Source organism: Chiloscyllium plagiosum, unplaced genomic scaffold (assembly GCF_037043375.1).
Source record: "Chiloscyllium plagiosum isolate Xiang-an unplaced genomic scaffold, Cpla_swu_hap1 HiC_scaffold_19, whole genome shotgun sequence".
NCBI lineage: Eukaryota > Metazoa > Chordata > Chondrichthyes > Orectolobiformes > Hemiscylliidae > Chiloscyllium > Chiloscyllium plagiosum.
This window is the reverse complement of record NW_028270157.1, coordinates 17,868,966-17,890,396: the sequence shown is the minus strand read 5'-3', so window position 1 is coordinate 17,890,396 and position 21,431 is coordinate 17,868,966. Positions and strand designations below refer to the sequence as shown.

Genomic DNA, 21,431 nt, shown 5'->3' with positions numbered 1-21,431 from the left:
TAACTGACCCCAACAGCTTCCAGAGGGAAAATTCCACAGGTTCACAATGGAGTAAAGAAATTCTTTCTTATCTCAGTCCTGAATGGCTTCCCGCTTACTCAGACTAAATCTAGCTCATTGCTGACTTAATATTTCTCTCCCCAAGTCCATCATTTTTCAAACTACAATCTCTAACCTTCTCAGACTCCCTGTCCTCCTGAAAATTCACCAGTCATAGTATTTGATCACCACTACTAACATCACCTTTTTTGGTTTTGGTCCATTTTTCTCATCTCTGTAAAAGCCTCAAGACATTTTCCAGGTAAAGGGCATTGAAGAAACACAAGTTATTGTTGTTTATATATTTTGGCCTGATTCAATTGGATAGTAATTAACAGCTACTACTTTGTAAAAAAAAACACAAACACAGATAAATGTTTGAATTTCAGATTTCTGGGATTAAGCAGTTACTTACAGTATGACAAGGACCCAAAGGAGTAACTGTTATAGATTAGATTAGATTATTTACAGTGTGGAAACAGGATCTTCGGCCCAACAAGTCCACACCGACCCGCCGAAGCGCAACCCACCCATTCCCCTACATTTACCCCTTTACCTAACACTACGGGCAATTTAGCATGGCCAATTCACCTGACCTGCACATCTTTGTGACTGTGGGAGGAAACCGGAGCACCCGGAGGAAACCCACGCAGACACGGGGAGAATGTGCAAACCCCACACAGTCAGTCTCCTGAGGCAGGAATTGAACCTGGGTCTCTGGCGCTGTGAGGCAGCAGTGCTAACCACTGTGCCACCCACATCGTTGGCCACTTGAACTTGTGCCAGTCTCAGACTTTTGTTAGAGCTAATTAGTTAGCTTTTTTTAATAAATTCACTCATGGGACATGAGCATCACTAGCCAGCATTTATTGCCCATCTTTAGTTGCCTTTGCTGTTTCCAATTGCCCTGCAAAACATCCAAGTGTATATCAAAGTCCATTCTGAAGGTTGCTAATGAAGGAGGCAACCCAGAGAAGGCTCAGGAGGTTGATCCCAGATATGGAGGGATATTCTTATGAGGAAAGGTTAAATAGATTGGACCCGTACTTGTTGTGGTTTAGACAAGCTTGGAGAGGAAATCTTATTGAAACATACAAGATTCTCATGGGGTTGATAGGGTAGATGTTTCCTCAATGTTGGGAATTGGAGGACCAGAGAATATAGTAATCCCAGAATAAGGCGTCACCCTGTTAAAATAAAGAGGAATTTCATCGGAGAGTGGTAAATCTGTGGAATTCTTTACCACAGAGGGTTGCAGAGACTGAGTCATTATGCATATTGAGGTCTGGGATGGAAACATTTTTAATCAGAAAGGGAAACAGAGGTAAATGGTAAAAGGCACGAGATGGAGTTGAGGATTTTCAGATCAGCTGTGATTTCATTGAATGGCAGCGCAGCCTCAGCGGACCAATGGCTTACCTCGGAGTTACCTTCCAACATTTTATGATCTTAATGAATCTATTTTCACCAGCTCTTCAAGCATGGCATTTCAGATTATAACTACTTGCAGCATAAAGGAAACCTCCTTATTTGTTCATGATTCTGAACATCTCTATAAAATCTCTTAACTTTCTCTGCTGGAAGGAAAATAATTGAAACCTTCATCCTTGGTAAATTTCCATTCATTATCTCCAAAGCCTTAATATTCTCAAAATGTGATGTTCAAGTGTTGAATACAGTACTCCAGTTTACAAGAGATCCTCAAAACATCCTTCACCTTCTACATAATGACTCAATATGAAGCCAAGTACCTTTGTACTGAACTGACAGGCAGGCAGCAGTAACCCAAACATGGTTCATCTTCTACCTTAACTCCTCTTTGCCACACAGTCCCCTCTTCCCTGAGAGCCCAAACCAGAGCGCGGACAGCTGGAACTGACAACCGGAAGTGGCAGAGACAAACCACTATAAATGCCGGAGAAAACAACACAGAAGCGCTTCACAGGAGGCTCCCAAGCACCGAGGATGTCACCTAGACAGGGGACGAAACGCCTGCAACACAAATTCCCACCTCGGGAAACAGAACATAATGAGCACCCGAGCTACAAATCTTCTCACAAACTTTGAGCGCCGAAAAACCTATTGCCCTCTGTCCTGAACATAAGCAACAACAGCACCCACAACTAAGGTAGAGAGTGTTCCCAAAGTTCACAGTCCATTAAATGAGACTTTCTCAGCTCATCCTCAAATAGTTGACCCCTCATTCTGAGATTGCAGTCTTGTGCTCTAGATTTCCCAGTGAAAGGAAATATTTTCTTAGCCTCTAGCCTGTCAATCTCTAAGAAATTCATATTTTTCAATCACTTCTATTTCTTCTACAATCGTAGGAACCTATTATAAATGAATGGGATTCAGAGTTTCAGAATCTCAAATGAAAGGTCCAGTTATACAGGTCATCACTAATTACCTGGGTCCAGAGGACATTCATTTAGTTTTGCAAATTCTGCAGGGGTCTTCCCAGTAAGCACACAGTTAGAGCTGCGCAACATTATAGGCATTCTGGGAGTGAAAAAGATTAAATATTAGCACAAGACAATAAAGAAAAAAATCCAAAACAGATAAAGCTTTAAATTGACTTGCTTATTACCTGCCAATGGGTAACGCATTGCGTATTATTCGCTGGCTTCCTCTAGTGTATTCAATGTCCACTGTAATTGGGGCGGAGTAAGTCATATCTCTCAGGCGACACTAAACATAGAAATTACATATACTCATCAATTACTCATTTATTTGTTTTAAGAAAACAGTTAACAACTGGCTACAAATCAAAGTAATACTTGAAGTGTAGAAACAGATTTGTGTGATAATTGTTCGTTATATTAACACTTGTTAATTGCAATGATACTGCTGAACTGAACAGAACAGAATGGTTAATCAAAACAAACTGTCAAAATCAGTGCCAGTTGATTAACAGAACATCTCCTGTGGCTAAGCCAATGGAAGATAACTTGGGAATATATTAACTAATCGGACCAAGCACCCAAATAAACAATCCGCATTGAAAAGATGACTGCATTTTAGTGCTTTCAAACATTGGGATTTACAGAGAATGCAAAAAAAGCCCAACACAATGCTCAGGAAAGGTGACAGCAGACATTTGTCAATGGGAACTGCTCAAGGAAAATACTTATTGACAGAAGAAGTCTCAGTGAACCAAATAAGATCTCAGTCAAAGACTCCTTAAAAAAAACTACAGTTGACCACCTGAGAGGTAACAGGATGATTTAATTGATACAGATTTCATTAAAATTCTCAATACAGTAGGATTTAGAGCAAGATTTTGATTGAACTTGGGCTATATAGGTCTTCACACACAAACTTCTTTTCCCCCTTTGAAGAACAGTTGGGAAGCAGTAATAGGATTCAAGGCTGATAATCAGCCTGTTGAACAACTTCATGAAAGCTCCTTTCCGAGCCATCACGTCCTGGAGTGGGACTTGAACACAGAGCTGCTAATCCAGAGGTAGGAATGCTATCCACTACACCACAAGAGTTCCTACATTATAAGCAATAAGAAATCACAACACTCTCATTGAGAAGAATTTTGGAGGGTACCTCATGTGGAGCAACAGGTCTGGTTACGTTGAAACTTTCTTCAACATCTGGCACTCCAACATAAATATTCAGGTATCTGCAACAAACAAATCCTTATTCAAAGAAGCATACCAGTAATGAAGCTAAACTTGTGACAAGCCTATTCTGTCATCCCAGGTGGATGCAAACGGTCTTATGGCCCCATTTTGACAACAATAGGACTTATTGTGTGTCCACCGCAGATTATCTGAACAAGTTATATAATTACAGATATAGGAGCTCATAGAACACAAACTGACTGTTCCAGTCCTGACAACGACATTTCAAGGAGTAATTAAGACATGTACTCAAAGTGCTTTTCACAACCACCAGACAACTGTTTTACAGCCACTGAAATACTCTTGAACTACTCCGAGTTGACCATAATCCATACTGAGGTCACGAGAGTCATTACATAAATGCAATTTCATGTTAAAACAATGATTAATACGATCCTGTAAGAGGCAATAAGAAAATATTCTTACACAGTATTTTTTGAAAACACTGACAGGCAAGTGGCAAAACTGATCAAACGAGTGACTCTATACTGTGAAACCTGACTTGAAATGTTACAGCATTCCACCCTTGTTAACTTGCACATTCTAAAAATGCCTAGCATGAATGTCTCTTTTTTTTCTAAATAGAACAAACTGGTTCTCAAACTGGAGCCCACTGAGCTTTTCCACAATGGGAGGGTATGAAATGATTGTTCCAGGAGCGACAGACAGGTAAAATCAGGGGTAGTGGGGGTACAAAGAAAGGCAAATTGTCTGCTTTGTGCAACTTCATGACAGTTGGGAGGCATCCTGCACATGTAGCTGGCACAATGTTTCTCATAATTCCCAAATATTCAGCCTCCTGATGGTGATGGCTTCCTGGTCCATTGTGCTTTTCAGCAATGGGTTTCATATTTCTTTTAAGCAGGAGCAAGCAGAGTGATTGGACTAGTGATCCAGAGTCCTAGGCTAATGCTGGGTTTAAATCCCATCATGTTTGCTGGTGGAGTTTACATTAAATGAGCAGGTCTGGAACAAAAAGCTAGCCTCAATAACCGTGACCATGGAATTGTCAAAACAATAAAATCTGGTTTTATGCACATTCTGTCGAGAAAACAATCTTCCACTCTTATCTGGTTTGGCTTACATGTGTCTCCAGACCCACAAAAACAGTTCTGAAGTGGAGTCATATCAGACTCAAAATGTTAGCTCTGTTTCTCTCCACAGATGCTGCCAGATTTGCTGAGCTTTTCCAGCACTTTATTTTTATTTACCACAAAGGAGTGATGGACTTTTAATTGCTGTCTGAAATGGCCAGAGCAAACCACTCTGTTAAAGGGCAGTTAAAGATGAGCAACAAACGCTGGTGTTGCGTTGATGCTCATATTCCATGAAAAAACAGAAAGCTATTGCTGTGAAGTCAGAGTGCATTTAATTTAGCCCCAGTGATATGTGCTCTTATGACACTGCATGGTCTGTTCAATATTTGCAGCATTTTTGTTTATATTAATTTCATGTTCATCTGAATCATAGAATGATGACAGCACAACACGAGGTCTTCAGCTTAGTGAGATTTGTTGACTCTCTGCAGGAGCAGCTCACAAGGAGAACTCCCCTGCTCTCTCTCTGAAAAGTGAAGTGCAATCTTATCCATTCACTTTAGATAGCAGATGGGATTTGGGTTTAATATCTCGAATGAAAGATGGGATCTCCAATACCACATCACTGTACATGACAGCCTGAATATTGCACCCAAACTATCCAACTTAGAGGTGACAATGTTGCCCATTGAGAAACTGCTGACACTTTGACACAGGACTGAGGTGGAAAAGCTCAGCATGGCAATGATAAGCTGATTAACCCAACTAACCAAGAGTGTTGGTGGTTCAGTGATTCTGTCACTGGATCAGTATTCCAGAGATCCAGAGGGAAGCCTGTAAAACCAGCCACATTGCTGGGATGGATTTAAGATAGCTGGGGGTGGATCTGGAGAGAAATAGATCTGGAATACAGACTCAAATAAATTAATGTGAAGGCACTGGGGAAAGTGCAGAAGGGATTTAGGATGAGGAAATTCAGTCATGAAGACCAATTGCAGTGGGCAGCTGGGTGTTAAGTGGTGAGCATCACAGCGCCAGGAACCGAGGTTCGAGTCCAGCCTTGGCTGGCTGACTGTGTGGAATTTGCATATTCGCCCCATATCTGTGCGAGTTTCCACCTGGTGCTCCGGTTTCCTCCTACAGTTCAAAGATGTGCCAGTTAGGTGGATTGGCCATACTAAATTGCCCTATAAGGTTCAGAGCTGTGCAGGTTAGATGTTTCATTAAGGCTATTCAAGGCAGAGATAGATATATTTCTAACAGTTAAGGGAATCAAGGATTATAGGGATAAGGCTGGAAAGTGGAGTTGAGGGTCATCGCGTAAGCCATAATCTCATTGAATGGTAGTGTAGACTCAATGGACCCAATGACTTACTTCTGCTCCTACGTCTTATGGATTTCAAAGGAGAAAATGTTCTTACTTGAGAAAGGATCAGAACAAGATGTCTAACATTTAAAGTAATTTGTAAAAGTAATGACACTGATACAAAGAAAAGCTATTTCATGCAGTTGTTAGTGTCCAGACTGCAATGTCAAAGAATGTGGTGGTGGTAGGTACAATGGCGACCTTTAAAAGTCAACTAGAGGTTAATTTGAAAAGAAACGATATGCATGGTTACTGGGAGATGGTAAGACAATAGTTCCAAGTGATGATCACTGAAAGAGCTGGTGGCGACATGATGAACTGAACAGACCTTTCCTCCCTGTATTAGTTCTGTGAAAATCTTTCAGGACATCAAACTCTCATCTAATTCACTACAACCTATGACAAAAGGAATCAGCTGTCCCACATGCAGCAATGCAACTGACCTTTAACAACTCATTCTACAAGTAAAAGTCACCATCGTTGGAGAAAAGAGAAAGAAAATCAGCCCTCAGCACTTACTTTAAATACCACATAGGATCAGCATCACTGGTCACCTTCTCATTGGCTTTCATAATCTTCTTAATCTATGGAGAAAGCAGACTAGACAGTGAACAGAACAAGTGGCACAGTATGAGGCAGAGGAGCAGAATTAAACTGAGCATCACTAACATTCCTACCTCGACATTTATGAAGTAGTTGAATGAGTCAATGTGCTGCTTCACCAGGCCTTTGACCTGCAAGGAACAAAGAAACATACGTAATACTCATTTACCACAGAAACCCATGAAGTAATTAAAATAGTAAATCAAGCACACCAAGTGGGTCAACATAGGCAGAAAGCTTCCAAAGTAAAGTGAAGGAGTTATTAGAACGTCAAATGAATTGCCACAAGGGACTGTTTAGGCAGACAATACTTAATTTAAAAAGAGAATTAGATAAGAATGACAGAAGAATACAGGAAAAATCCCATGAAGGGAATAGGCAAGTCTGTGTAGAGAACTAGCACAGGGACAATGGGCTGAATGGCTTCCTTCTGCATTGTGGACCTGCACCTCAACTCATCAGACAATTAGCAATTTTTTAAAAAGTAAGTTTACTTTATAAACAGAAGGCTATTCGGCCCGAAAAACCATTTCTATCGGATCATGACCGATCTGCACCTTTACTCCATGTACCTGGCTTTGACTCACGTTCTAACAATAAACTTCAACTCATTTCAATTTTGAAAATCTCCCTGTAATACATGGTATCCATCTCTAATTTTTTTTTGAAGGGAGAAGAAGAGAAGAGAAAAAAGGAAGGAAAAAGGAGTTTCAGATTTCCACTACCCTTCGTCACAGCTTACTGGCATAGCACAAGTCACACAAGTTAATGATTTTGAATAATTACACAAAATTCCCCAATCTACCCGATTTTCAAACATAGATCAAGAGAAAGCTCAGACTAGGTTTCTGTACTTAAGAGTTACTATTTACTACAAGCAATTAGACTCTAGCTACAGGCAGTTATAACTATTGTCATACAACACTACAATTTAACCTCCCCCTATCTCTCTCAGACATACAAATGGGAAAAAATAGATAATGAGTGAAGGAAAGCTAGAAGGCAGGTCAGTAGTTTTTAATTCAAGGATTACTGAGATGATCCTTATGATTCTATGTTGTTCAGAAAGATACTTTCAGTCACCTTTCTCTTGATGCTTCCAACGGTTTGTAAGAGACACAAGATGGCTAATTCACTTACAAAAGGTTTCTGACACATCAGTTAAAAGTCACAGCTTAAGACAACTGCTGATGTAAAGATGAACTGATTTTATCCAGGTTTAAAATGGGTTTGACTGCAGAGAACAGAGAGACAGTTTCTGAGCTAATTGAGATCAGAACATTTCCCTCTATCTTGGTCCCAGGCCCAAGTTGTCCAGTTACCTGAGAACGTATCACACAGTGTTGACAAGCAAAAGGCTTTTGTGATCAATAACTGGTTGTTAGCCCACAGACCAACCAACTTCTTGTTGACACCTAGGTGGATCTGTACACAGAACCTCTCCAAATCATCTGCAACCACTTCAATTACTGCTTGTTCAAACAGCTATTTATATGCTGCTTGCTGTAAGTGGGTCATTTGTTTTTCAAAACATGCAGAAATCCTTTAAACTCTGCTTTTAATACAGTTCTCATTCCAGTCCATCGTTTTAACAGCACCAAATCAAACACTCTTGTACGGCCCAGCTAATTCTGAAGGTTACACCTCCATTAAAAGAATGGGCTCTCTCTGCCAAAAGCATTTTAAACAACTTGATCAGATCATCTTTCATCTTCTAAACTTGTGGAAATACAAGGATCTTCAAGCAATCCTCTCAACTTTCAGCTGATAGTGTTCTGGTGGATCTCCACCTCAACATGAACAAGAGGCCACAGTTTGCTCAGCTGTTCAGTTATACCCAAAAGCCCAGTTACATTTGCATCTGAACTCCGATAGCAACTTCGGCGACACACCAATTTGCATTGTAAGTTTGACCTTTGATCTGTGGGCTGAATAGAATTGCTCATTTCCATAAAAGTAAACATTGCAAGTGCGATCATTCCCCTGACCAAAACATGAAAACAAATGAGAAAAACTCCATTACCTTCAGAAAAGCAGGAAGCAGCTTCCATTTTTCCTATTAGTAAAGCAAAAAATAAACATCAGTATTTTAACATTGAATACATAATCCAACAGGCTATCTAGCATAACCAGTCTATATCAGCATAATTGTTATTATCAAGCCTTTTCCCATTGCTTCTCATCTAAATCTGCCACAATAACACTCTTGATTCCTTTTACTTATGTATACTTAGTCTCCTCATAAATGCATCTATACAATTTGTTTTACCGGTGATCTCCAGTTCCACTTTTTCACCACTTTCTCTAAACGAGAAGCTGTCATATATTCCTCTCAAGTCTTGGATCTATACTGAGTCTGGAACATTGAGAGATGGAACACCTTGCACCATATAAAATTCTGAAGGTCCCTCTCAGGGTGGGCATGTGGGAATCTAGAATGAGGGGGTCGCAGTTAAAGATTAGAAGTCTCCCAGTTAAGACATGGATGAGAAGTTTGACTGCTCACCATCTCACATGCACAGGGTTGCTAATCAGAAGAAATATCCTCCACAGAGCAGAGGATCATTGAATGCACTCAAGGCTGAGTTAGACTGATTGCCCATTGACCAGAGAGTCTGATGAGACAGACAGGAAGGGAGATGGGGGACACAGCCAGGTCATGAATTTATTGAATGCTGCACAAGCTATTTTGGGAGGGAAGCGGGAGACTTGATGAATAACCTACCCCCATTCTTCTGAATCTCATGTATTTTTGGTGACTACTTTGTTTCGATTGCTGCTGGTTACGCTCTTCTCCACCAGATGAGACATTTTCTCTGCATCTACTTTATCAAGACATTACACAAGAACCCCTCAGCCGAACACACATTTCCAGCATCATCCCTGTGAACGTCCCCTACACCCTGTCCAGTGCTTTCTAGAGATTTTCCGACCAATCTATTCCGAGATGCTGTAACCTCGGGGTCTGGAACACGGGTCCTCCTGGGCCAGAGGTGGGGACACTATCCTTGCACCAGAAGAGACCATAATGCTGCCTCCCCTCCCCTCCCCCGTGCCTCCCTCACCCAGGTCTCATCTCCTGCCTCACCTCCACCTCCCGGACCGGTGCCGCCAACGATTCCGGATCCAAATCCCCAAATTCAGCCGCCACCATCTCCATAGTCTCCCTCATGTCCGCCGCCAACCCCTGTCCGGGAGGAACCCGCGTCCCGAGATATGAGAGTCCGGGCGGAACTCCGCGAAGCCGCGGAAAGGTTCCGGCCCTGCCCCCTTTTCAAGGCTCCCGCCCGAGTGTGCAGTCTATTGTCTGGCATCACTATAAAGTAGCTGCTGCTGGTGCTGCTGTGTGGGGCTTCAATGTTGTTGCAGGATCTGATCAATTGGAATTGCTCACTTCAAATGATTCATCTCTCTTCTCATTTTTACACATCCTTGTTTTTTAACCCATTATTTTCTTGCTGTTCCCCCCACCACACACACAGACTTCAATCTTTTTAAACTGGATTGAAGAAGTTGTCAAAAGTGAAATCTGGACGCTCTGATGACATCTTCCGTCACGATGCCAACAGATTCTCCCTTGCAGTTTCACAACTGTAGAACTTTCTTTATTTTTATCATTATGCTGGCCAGGAACAAGTGAAGCAGCCATAAATTTGGTGCTTTTTCTCTTTAAAATCAACTTCTCACCAAGTTCTGAACACCTCCATCAAATCTTTCCATAATTTCCTCTTCTCTGCTCAAAGAAGAACAACCTAACTTCTACAAGACCAAAGTTCCTCATCCCTGATGTCATTTGAGTAAATCTCTTCTGCACCCTCTCCAAGGCCTTAACATCCTTCCCATAGCAATGTTTCCAAGATGGAACAGCATCCTCCAACTTCACCACATTTATTAAACCATCAGTGTATTATGACTGCTGGGCATTTACCACACACCTGTTATAAGAGAAAGCCATTTACACAACTGCTTGTTGTACACTCCATCTAACTTCTTTTTCCAATTTAATCCATCACTTAACTGTTGAGATTAATTGAGGATTGCACACCACAATGAAGATTGCACACCACAAGACAAGAATCAATCATTGTTCTTCTGAAGAAGTCATACCAAATTTGAAACATTAATTCTGTTTTTGTCTCCAGGTCTGCTGGGATTCTCCAACATTGTCAGCCTTTTGCTCACTGTCTGTCGATGGTACATTTAGAGATCAGGCAGTTTGAGTCAATGCTGATTTACCATTACCTTCCACTAACAGGGACAGGGCAAGGAGGCAGCTCCCAAGTCTATCACAGCTAGAACAGAAATTGTTCTGCATTGTTGGTGTCATTCATTCGCTAGCTATTTAGCCAACAGAAACAGCTGGCCTCCCACATGGGACTGTAATTCTGAACCTGACCATTTCAATGTTCTCCTGTCAACCTCCTGCTAGACTCTGCATAAAGCTAAGATTAGTGTTGTGCTGGAAAAGCACAGTAGGGCAGGCAGATCCGTGGAGCAGGAAAATTGACATTTCGGGCAGGAGCCCTTCAGGCAGCATCCGAAGAGCAGGAAAATTGATGTTTCGGGCAGGAGCCCTTCAGGCAGCATCCGAAGAGCAGGAAAATCGATGTTTCGGGCAGGGGCCCTGCCTGATGATTCCTGATGAAGGGGTCCTGCCCAAAACATCGATTTTCCTGCTCCTCGGATGCTGCCTGACCTGCTGTGCTTATCCAGCACCACTCTAATCTTGACTCTGATCTCCAGCATCTACAGTCCTCACCTCTGCATAAAATTAAGCTCACCTGAAGCACTACTATCTGTATCCTAAATCATGTTCCATTCCTTCATCACCCCTGGTGCTCGTTAACCTGATGTTGATTCCCATTGCCTGGGTTTTGAAATATTCATCCTTGCTCTCAAATTAGTTCATGATTTCACCCTTTATATCTATATAAAGTTACCTCACTCCACAAACCTACCATTTTTAAAAAATCAATGTCATTACACACCTCTGGAACAGATGGGACTTGATTCTGGGACTCTTGGCTCGGAGATGGGAATTCTATTACAGTGTCATAGAGTCCAAGCAAACTTTTCAGATTTTTATTTTAAATCAACCTATTCAGATACGTTAGGACAAATGTCTGGGGCAGGTGAGGCTTGAATCTGAACCTTCTGACCCAGAGGTGGAGACCACAACCACTGCGTCAAAGAGCCCTATTAAACTGTCCACATATTTTCTAGACTTTCCAGATAGATGCTTTTAATCAACTTGTTCAGAGATGTTATTACATACTTCTAGAGCAGCTGATATTTGAACCTTTGTCTTCTGGCTGAGTGGTAGAGACACTAAATCTACACAACACAAGGCCTCCCAAACATATCAGACATCGTTTACCACACCATCATGCTGTTGTCACATTACAAAACTTTCCGGATATATGGATTTCTTTATTTCTGGCCTCCTGTGCGTCCTTAATTTTAATTGTTCCATGATTGGAAGCCTTGCCTTCAGCAATTTGGATCTCCTAAATATTCAATTCCTTCAGCTATAAAAAGCCTCTCAAAATCTATTCTTTTGATTAAATCAACTGACCTATATAATAAACGGCTTGGTATGAAGCACTTGAGTCTACCTCATTGAATGCTCTTAAGGCAAAAATGGATTTTTAAACAGTAAAGGAATTAAGGGTTATGGTGAGCGGGCGAGTAAGTGGAGCTGAGACCATGTATAGCTCAATTCCTGATGAAGGGCTCTTACCCAAAGTGTCGATTCTACTGCTCCTCAGATGCTGCCTGACCTGCTGTGCTTTTCCAGCACCACACTGTTGACTCTGATCTCCAGCATTTGTCGTCCTCACTTTCTCCACCATGAAAAGATCAGCCATGGTCTGACTGAATAGCAGAGCAGGCTTGAGGGACCAGATGGCCTACTGTTGCTCCTATTTCTTATATTCTTATCGTGTCAAACTGTGTTTGGTAATGCTCTTGTTAAGGATCTTGGGGTGTTCCATGCTGCTAAAATTGGTGTAGTTGTAGTAATGCACAGGAGTCACCATGTGAGAGGAGGATAATAAAACTTTAAAAGGGGGAGAGAAAAACAAGTTGGTGGATTGGGCAGACAGCTGATAGGTGAAATTCAATACAGAGAAATATGACGTGATTAATTTTGATCAGAAGGATTTAGAGAGGACATGCAAAGAATGTGTATTGTGACAATGTTGTATCTTTAAGATGTGTTTTGACCTTTTGTTTTAGAGAGTGAGAGAGAGATTGGAGGACAGATGCCAAATAGTCGATGAGAAGATTAACAACTTATGAAGCCTTAGGTGTTTTTTCTGAAAGCTGGAAAAATAGAAGCAGCCTGAGTGGGTGTGATCAAGCTCCCACCCACAAAACCTGGAATTTTTAGTTTTCAGCAGCAGTTGCTGTTGGGGTCTTGAAGAATTGGAAGTTTTCTTTCCCTCTGTTAATTATAGTCAAGAGATGGAGTTCTCTTCCTGGGCTACTGATTGTATGTGAGACAATCTGTTTGCTGAATTTGCTTTTTGGTCTGTTTATGGGATATTACTATATAGAAACAGTTAATTAGAAATAGTTTGTGTATCTATTATTCTGTTAAATTTCTCAGTAGAGTTACATTATTCTAAGTTCTCTTTTTGTTGCATTTTAACTATAGCGTTTGAATAAATTATGTTTTGTTTAATATCGAGTAGATTGACCAATCAAATTGCATCTGGAATTCAGTACCTGACATTTGCCTTTAAAATAAGAAAAAAATAAGGTCTAGGCTACCTTCTCAATATATTTTGAGGGGATCTGGTCTGGTCTGATCCATAACAGTGAGAACAGAAAGACCATAAGTCATTGAAAGTAGCAGAACATATTGAGAGTGTGGCTGATTAAGTATCCAGTTGAACACAAACAAGGAAGTTATGTTGAATTTGACCATAATTCAGCCTCAGCTGGAGGGTTGCGCCTAGCTCTGGGCACCACACTTTAGGAAGGATGTGAATGCATTGGCAGAGAGAACAGAAATACATCAAGAGAATGGTTCCAGGAATTGGAACACCAGATGTGAAGATAGACTGGGAAGGTTTGGATGATTTTCCTGACAAAGAAGGGAATCTGATCAAAAGTAAATGGTTTCATGTTTTCAAAATTATCAGGAATCCGGACAGAGCAGATAGAGAGAAATACTCTCCACTCTGTCAAGGGTCAAGATCAGGAAAGCATGGATTAAAAGAAATCAGCGAAAGAAGCAAAGATCATGCAAGGAAAATCCTTTTTGTGCAATGAGTGGTTGGGACCGGGAATGCATCCCCTGAGAGTGTGGTGAAGGCAGCTTCACTTCAGCCTTCCAAAACGGAATGAGATTGTTGTCAGCAGATGAAGAATGTGTAGGGTTAGGGGGAGAAGGTGTGAGAATGGCAGTAGGCAAATGGCTCTTTCGCAGTGCCAGAACAATCACGATGGGCCCAGTAACCTCCTTCTACACGGTAACAACTCTGTGATTTTCTGTTTTTGACCCATCACCAACGAAGGAGTGGCAAATTAAAGACTGCCTCCCCAAGCAAAATATCTTTGAAGAAATCACAAAATCCTGACTAAAATCAGAGTATAAAATCAACGAAGTTATGGTCAACTATTCATAAAACGCTGTTCCTTGCCTCAAATGGAATATTGTATTCCTTCTTGGTACTTCACTGTCACTGGTTAAGTGATAAAATTGGAAGAGTTGTAATTGGCTTTGGTGAAAAAGGATCTGCTCAAAATCGTGAGGGGTCTAGACTCAATAAATAGGGAGAAATGGCTCCCATTGGCAGAAGCGTTGGGAACCAGAGGACATCGACGTGGTCAGCAAAAGAAATATAAGCAGAATGAAGAAAACCATTTATGCGATGAGTGGTTAAGACCTGTAGAGTGCTGCCCGGTGGCAGGTTCCATTGTAGTTATCAAAATTAAATTGGACAAGAACCTGAAAATAAATTTCTGGGACTACGAGAAAAGGACAGGAGAGTGGGAGTGTCTGGATTGCTGCTGCAAGAGTTGAAATGACAACAAGCCAAATGGCATCTATTCTATCATCAATGACAAGTTGCAGAATGCCAGGGGTGCAGTGTCACCTGCCCCAACAGTCCCGGACACACTTGTTCCGTCTGTCACTGCTGCAGACTTCAGGTCAGTTGTCCTGAGAGTAAGCCTGAGGAAAGCAACTGGCCCTGAGGGAGTCCTACACTGTCAGAGGGACAGTACTGAGGAAACCCTCCACTGTCAGAGGGTCAACACTGAGAGAGCCCCACACTCTCAAGAGGGTCAGTGCTGAGAGAGCCCCTCAGTGTTTGAGGGTCAGCACCGAGGGAGCCTCACACTGTCAGAGGGACAGTACTGAGGGAGCCCCAGACTGTTAATGGTCAGCACTGAGGGAGCCCCACACTTTCAGAGGGACAGTACAGAGGGATCACAGCAACATCGGAGGGTCAGGACTTCGGGAACCCAACAATGTCAGATGGTCAGCACTGAGGGAGCCCCAGACTGTTAGAGTCAGCACTGAGGCAGCACAGCAACATCAGACGGTTAGCACTGAGGGAGCCCCACACTGTTAGAGAGACAGTACTGAGGGAGAACAGCAGCATCAGACGGTCAGCACTGAAGGAGGCTCACACTGTCAAAGGGACAGTTCTAACACACTTTTAGAAGGACAGTACTGAGGGAACCCCACAATGTCAGACGGTCAGCACTGAGGGAGCCGCAGAGTGTGAGATTTGGCACTGAGACAACATAGCAACATCAGATGGTTAGCACTGAGGGAGCCCCACATTGTTAGAGGGTCAGCACTGAGGGAGTGCTGCAATGTCAGAGGATCAGTAGTGAAGGATCACTGCAGTGTCAAACAGTCAATACTAAAGGAGAGGTCCACTGTAGGAGGGTCAGTGCTAGGGGAGTTCAACATTGTTGGAGAGTCAGAACTGAGGGAGTGATACACTGTGGGAGGATCAAATCAGAGGGTCAGAATGAAGTGAGTGCTGTGCTGTTGAAAGTGCCACTTCTTTCAGCTGGGTTGTTGTACCAAAACTCAACTTGCTCAGCCTTTCGGACATAAAACCAAGAAACTCATTCAAGCAGGAAAGAGTCTGAATGCTGTGGCCAAACTTCCCAACTGACTCCACCAACAATGCAAGAACTAGTTAGTCAGCACATTTGTTGGATCATGCTGCTTGAAAATTGGTTGCACTATTTGTCTGTATAATTGTCAGCAGTTCAGCATTATTTGTGCAGGACTGAGCTGAGTCAAATTGAGTCACTGAGCCACAACAATGTGAGGCAAATGCAGAAAGGTATGACCACTTTAGATAGTCATGGCCAATAATCTTGAAATAATTGTGCTGAAATAAAATAAAGCAAGACTCACTTCTTTATAATGAACTTTATTTCAAAATTATTAAAAAGGTGAACATGCATTGCAGGAACTGAACTATATGTCCAAAGAATGAACTTTGGTCAAATACATATTCCATGGTTCTGCTGAACTTTGAGAAATTAAGGCAAGGTGTTAACAAGCAGCAAAACTCGACCAATATTGTTTCCACTTGGAGGGGGAGGAAATAGAAATTTCTAATCAGCAAACTGTATTTACCAACATGTAGCTCTTTTCAGTACAGGTACACAATCCTTTATCCGAAATTCAGAAAGCTGAAACTTTTTCGTGGAGTGTGGAGTGTCATTTTGGTGTGACCCAACACCACACACACACTCGAACCACAACACTCAGGTGTGACATGCCAGCCTGGCCCCAGCACTGGCAGGCATTAATTCTGTCTCAGCGTTCGCACTATTCACACATGCGTCTGCTGTACGGTATTTTTTTTTTTAACTTCACCGTGAAAATGCCATTTATTCTGAAATCAGAAAAATTCGGAATCCTGAAAAGCAACTGGCCCCAAGGATTTTGGATAAAGGATTGAGTACCAGATTAGTGCTGGTCTACAAATAGAATAAGCTGCAAAACACAGCAGGTAGGTTAAGGATTTGGTTGGGATAAACGTGCAAATTGTCATAAAATCAGTTCCTTTGTAAAAACAAAGACTGAACCTTTACAGGAGTAGAGTTTCCATAATGACCATGTGATGAATTATGAAAACTGCAAAACACGTTTTGATGAAAATTGAAAATTCAGGAGTGTAAAAAGTGAGAGCAGTTTTGAAACAGGTTTAGACGAACTTTGAAATGTTTTGATGCAGTTCAGGTCAGGAGTGAAGATCAGTGAGGCCTGAGATTGCAGCAGAAGCAATGTGGTTTCTGCAGAATTAAATTGCTCACGATCTTTCAAAATCCCAATAAGTTTTGGGCCGGAGAAAGGTAAACCCAGTTTCAGGTAAACCCCAAACACCTTTAAGCATGGGTTTTCTTCTCTTCATCAAACTATCTAAAATTAAACTTCATAGATTGATTCAAACCTCAGTTATCCTTGGAAAGATGGCATTGAAAGTCATTAGTTACTGAAACCTGCGACAGTCAAACCTTCGCCATGTTTAAACACAAAGGGGTCTTTGAGCTGCTGTCACCTAAACCCCCTCCAATTTCAATTCTTGGAAACAGCTCCGTGAGAAACAAAAGTTTCTTCCACAATTTTGGCACTTCAGAGACCGAGAAAAAGCCTAACCAAAGTTTAATTGAAAATATTTTACCTGGAAACTGAAAACATAAATAAAATGCAAGTTATTTTTAAAAGCAAATTGAAATATCAATAAATTGTGCATTATAAAAACTTTAACAATTCAAACAATTTTTGTATAATAAAAAGTTCAATCTAACAAGCTGATATAGTTCCATTAATACAGGCTATGAAGCAGAGAAACACACAAGTATAATGCAGGGCTAACCCTTAAATCACTGACTAATTGTCATCAAAGCAGATACAGAATTTCAAGCTATGAAACAAATGCTCATCCATAGCAGAAAAAAGAAACTGCTGGCTGTAGGTTTACTTAAATGGATGAAGCTTCAATGATGGAATGAAAAGTGAACAACGTTTTCCTCCCAGTTTAAAATCACGCAGGAGTTTTACATCAGATTGATGTGAAAATGTGCAGCTGTTAGGTCATGTGGTGCAGTGAGGGTTAAAATGCACCAATTTCACTTCAAATGAAACAAATATTTCTGATCCCACTGGTCATGGAGAGATTGGTTGGTTTTCTAAGAGATATTAAGTGTGATGGCTTGTTACAGTAGGATTTAATTAACAAGGCAGGTAGGTGACACTTCTTTATTAGGAGGTCACAACGATTTTACTGTTTTAGACAGTTTGGATATTTGAGGACTGCAGCATTATCAGATCAAAAATTATCAAACTAAAATCCTGCAACAACATATTAAATTTAAAAAGCCAACCCCAACATGTAGAGATCTTGTGTGAAATGTGTTGATTTATGGGGACAGTTGCTGAAATGAATTCTGTGCTGAACGTTAAACTGAATTTTTTTTAAAAATCACCCGAATTTTGACTCAGAGATGGTCTCCTTTAGCACAGCATCAAATCCACTGAGTTCATATGGGAGTGCATTAATTGATGATTCTGAACAAGAAGACGTTGCAAAATGTGCATTTTATACAATACAATGTTGCAACGACTTTGAGAAGATCTAACCAGAAAAAAAGACACTGAGCATCGACTATAATCTGCTTGTTGGACGGATGTTAATTCTGCAGACATTTGAGCAAACTGTAGACGACACTGAGGATTCCTGAGACTGCCACAGGTTCAGTCCAGGGGTATATTGTTGTTGCTGAGCAGCACCGGGTAGGAACTTCCAATGTACTTCCCGTGACGATACACGACAATTTGCAAATGGTATTCGTCCACCATTACCAGCTCCCGCGAGACTTTGGCCTGCGACAGGAGGAAGCAGATGGTGTAGACAGCGACCTCAAACTCAGGGCTCACTCCAATAAAGGAGCTGCCCACAGGTTTCACCATTGTCTTCCAGCTGAACTGCAGGTTCAAGACGTGATCATCTTCATCAGGCTGTAAGAAACCAGCAAACGAAAAACAAATATCAGTTAGATTCCACTGGTCGACAGACATATACCCAAATCCATGATAATATAAACCTTAGTAAAATTCAAAATATTCATTCACTCACTGCTGGCATTGCTGAGGGAGTTCAGTCTGAATCAAATCAAGAGCTCAACATGTCTAATTGGAGTAATATGCTATAAATCAAGCCCTGCTATTCCTGGAGACATTGCAAGAGTTACAAATTTCCCCATCCTCTCCACAGTACTTGACTTCTACATCAGTCCTTTCCTTTCTTCAGTCCACAAGAAAAAAAGAAAGTTTTGCAAGTATGAAGGGTAAGCAAACAGAAATTAGTTTGTTTTACCATCAACTCAAGTTGAGGCAAGAGAAAGGTTGAGGCAATATCAATGTAGGGAAAGGCAACTCAGAGGAGCAATAAGGGACAGCACAGTAATATTACAGAGGGTAAAGGTCCATGCAAGGAATAATAATTTTAAAAAGTATGAAATCACTGAAAATGCAGAGCGTCCACAATACAATTGATGAACTCATGTCACAGATAGAGAGCCTTGGTTTAAATCTAAACACCACCACAGGGACATGGTTACAAAGTGTCCACAATTTGCAAATGGCATTCGTTGGGAAATACATGTTCCAGAGTACACCCCATTTTGAAAAGACAGGCAGATTGAAAAATGAGGGATAGCCATTATAATAAAGGATGATTTCTGAATCATTTGTGAGAAATGATCTTTTCATAGAAAAATTAGATGTGGAAACCATGAGGGTATAGGTTAGGAATAACAAGAGTTAGAAACAACTGATGGGAGTAGGCTCCCTAACAACAATTAAGCTGTGGGACAGAGCATTAAAAGAATAAATTATTGCAGTTTATAAAAGGCAACATAATAGTTGCAGTGGACAGCAATCCCCATACAAATTAGACCAAGCAAATTGGTAAAGGCTACCTTAAAGATGAGTTTGTCGAATGTTTGTGGGACATTTGTTTGAAGAAGCCAGTCAAGAATTTAAGCTACTTTAATGAGTCCGGATTTTTGGAATATTATAGTAAATGATCCATCAGGTAATAGTGATCACAATAAATGCATTTCACAATAATTTTCAAAACAAAATATTCTAATTACAAACTAGAATCTTAAATAAAACTGTAAGGTTTATTGGGTAAACAAATGAAAATGTTTGCTGGTTAACAAACACTAAGAAACTTAAAGAAACAATTCAGAATGATCAAGAAACATACATTCCATTGAAAACCTGAAACTCCGAGAAAAAGATGCATCCATGGTCACTAAGGAGGTTAAGGATATCATTAGATTAAAATAACATGCTTATAAAGGTTGCAAGAGTAAATCCGAGGATGACTGTTTTAGAAACCTAACAAAATACTACTAAAAACTAAATTAAGAAGGAACAACAATAGAATGAGAATAAATTAAGAATTTGTTCCTTTGCCAACAATGTTAGGACATCAAGTGTAACTGCTCGCACCTTATTCTTGTCCTTCCTGGCCACAAAGCCTTTATAATCAATGTGATTGCGCTTCTCCTGCAGGTAGAATTGGACCCAGTTGTGTAGGCCCATAATCTCTCTCCCTCGTTTGGTCTCTCCCACAAACACATGCTCAAACCCTGAAGAATCTCGCCTGGAGGAACCAAATACACCAATAAAGCAGTCAAATGGTAATCTGTCACAGAAGTCATTTTTGACATTTCACAAAACCACAGTATTGTTTTAACATATAAGTAGTCCATTCGGCCCATTGTGTCTGCACCAGCTTTCCATCATGATTTAGTGCCATTCTCATGGCTTTTTTCCATGTCCTCTTATCAAATTTAAATTGAAATAATCATCCAATGCCTCTTGAATGCCTTAATTGAATCTGCCTTTAGAACATTTCCAAGCAATGTGTTCTAAAAAAGTCACAAAGCTGATCCTTTTCTTTCGAATAAGCTGTTCCTTTTCCCAAGGATACTGTGTCATTGTTTTTTTCAGAAGGATCATAAACAGCTCTTGGCTCTGAGATGGCTAGTTTGCTACAGACATGAGAAAGGATTTTGACAGACCTTCTGTTAAATATAAAAACAGATGAGACTTCAGACCAAAGTGGTCATGTTTTAGAAGTGACCTGTACAATGAAAGGGAAATGGTCAGTTCTGAAAGCTGAGCAGTTCAGTCCAGAACTAATTAGGCAGTTCAGCTGTGTGGAAACAGGCTGCTAGACTCTCTCTACTTCTGTCCTTCTAACTTTAACCTGCAAGCATTTGTTTCATTTTTACTGTGTTTCAGTGGGTTTGCTTATTAGGACTATTGTGTATATTCAGAACAACATAATTAAGTCTAGTCTGGATAGACTGTGTTCCATAGGGGTTCTTTATTATTTTCTTTGTGTTTCATTGTGTAATTTTGTGAATAAATTTTTGTCTGTTTTTAAACCTGGCAGTCAACCTCCTAACTTACTCTGGGTAATTTTCACGATACACTTACCGAAACAAATTGCAAAATTATGGTCTGGGCTGCCTGCTTAAGATTGCTTTGAGTGGTCTAGCCTAGTCCATAACAACCTCAATTACTCACTGTGTGAAAACGTCTTTTCTCACAGCACATTTGCTTATGTTCCAAATCACTATACAGCTGTGCCCTCTCATTCTTGATTCTCATATGAGCAGGAACAGTTTCTCCTTATCTACTCTACCCAGACCGAGTTTGAAAACTTCTATTAGACCTCCTCTTAACCT

At 40.8% G+C, this 21,431-nt stretch overlaps 2 protein-coding genes across 3 annotated transcripts in view; both read right to left on the bottom strand.

Moving 5' to 3' along the window:
* polr3b (polymerase (RNA) III (DNA directed) polypeptide B) overlaps positions 1-9,863 on the bottom strand; it is a 95,710-nt gene extending 85,847 nt beyond the window's left edge. For both annotated transcript variants that reach the window (XM_043709862.2, XM_087997074.1), the window contains exons 1-7: positions 9,766-9,863; positions 8,701-8,733; positions 6,752-6,808; positions 6,594-6,658; positions 3,595-3,670; positions 2,627-2,727; positions 2,447-2,538 (exon numbers count right to left, since the gene is read on the bottom strand). In XM_043709862.2, the coding sequence (XP_043565797.1) occupies positions 2,447-2,538; positions 2,627-2,727; positions 3,595-3,670; positions 6,594-6,658; positions 6,752-6,808; positions 8,701-8,733; positions 9,766-9,849 (508 nt within the window). In that variant the 5' untranslated portion in view covers positions 9,850-9,863. The remainder of the gene's footprint in view (positions 1-2,446; positions 2,539-2,626; positions 2,728-3,594; positions 3,671-6,593; positions 6,659-6,751; positions 6,809-8,700; positions 8,734-9,765) is intronic.
* A 6,205-nt stretch (positions 9,864-16,068) lies between these two features.
* The window catches only part of endouc (endonuclease, polyU-specific C), a 32,657-nt gene continuing 27,294 nt past the window's right edge, over positions 16,069-21,431 (bottom strand). The window contains exons 6-7 of the mRNA XM_043709863.2: positions 20,185-20,338; positions 16,069-18,681 (exon numbers count right to left, since the gene is read on the bottom strand). Coding sequence (XP_043565798.1) covers positions 18,418-18,681; positions 20,185-20,338 — 418 coding nt within the window. The 3' untranslated portion in view covers positions 16,069-18,417. The remainder of the gene's footprint in view (positions 18,682-20,184; positions 20,339-21,431) is intronic.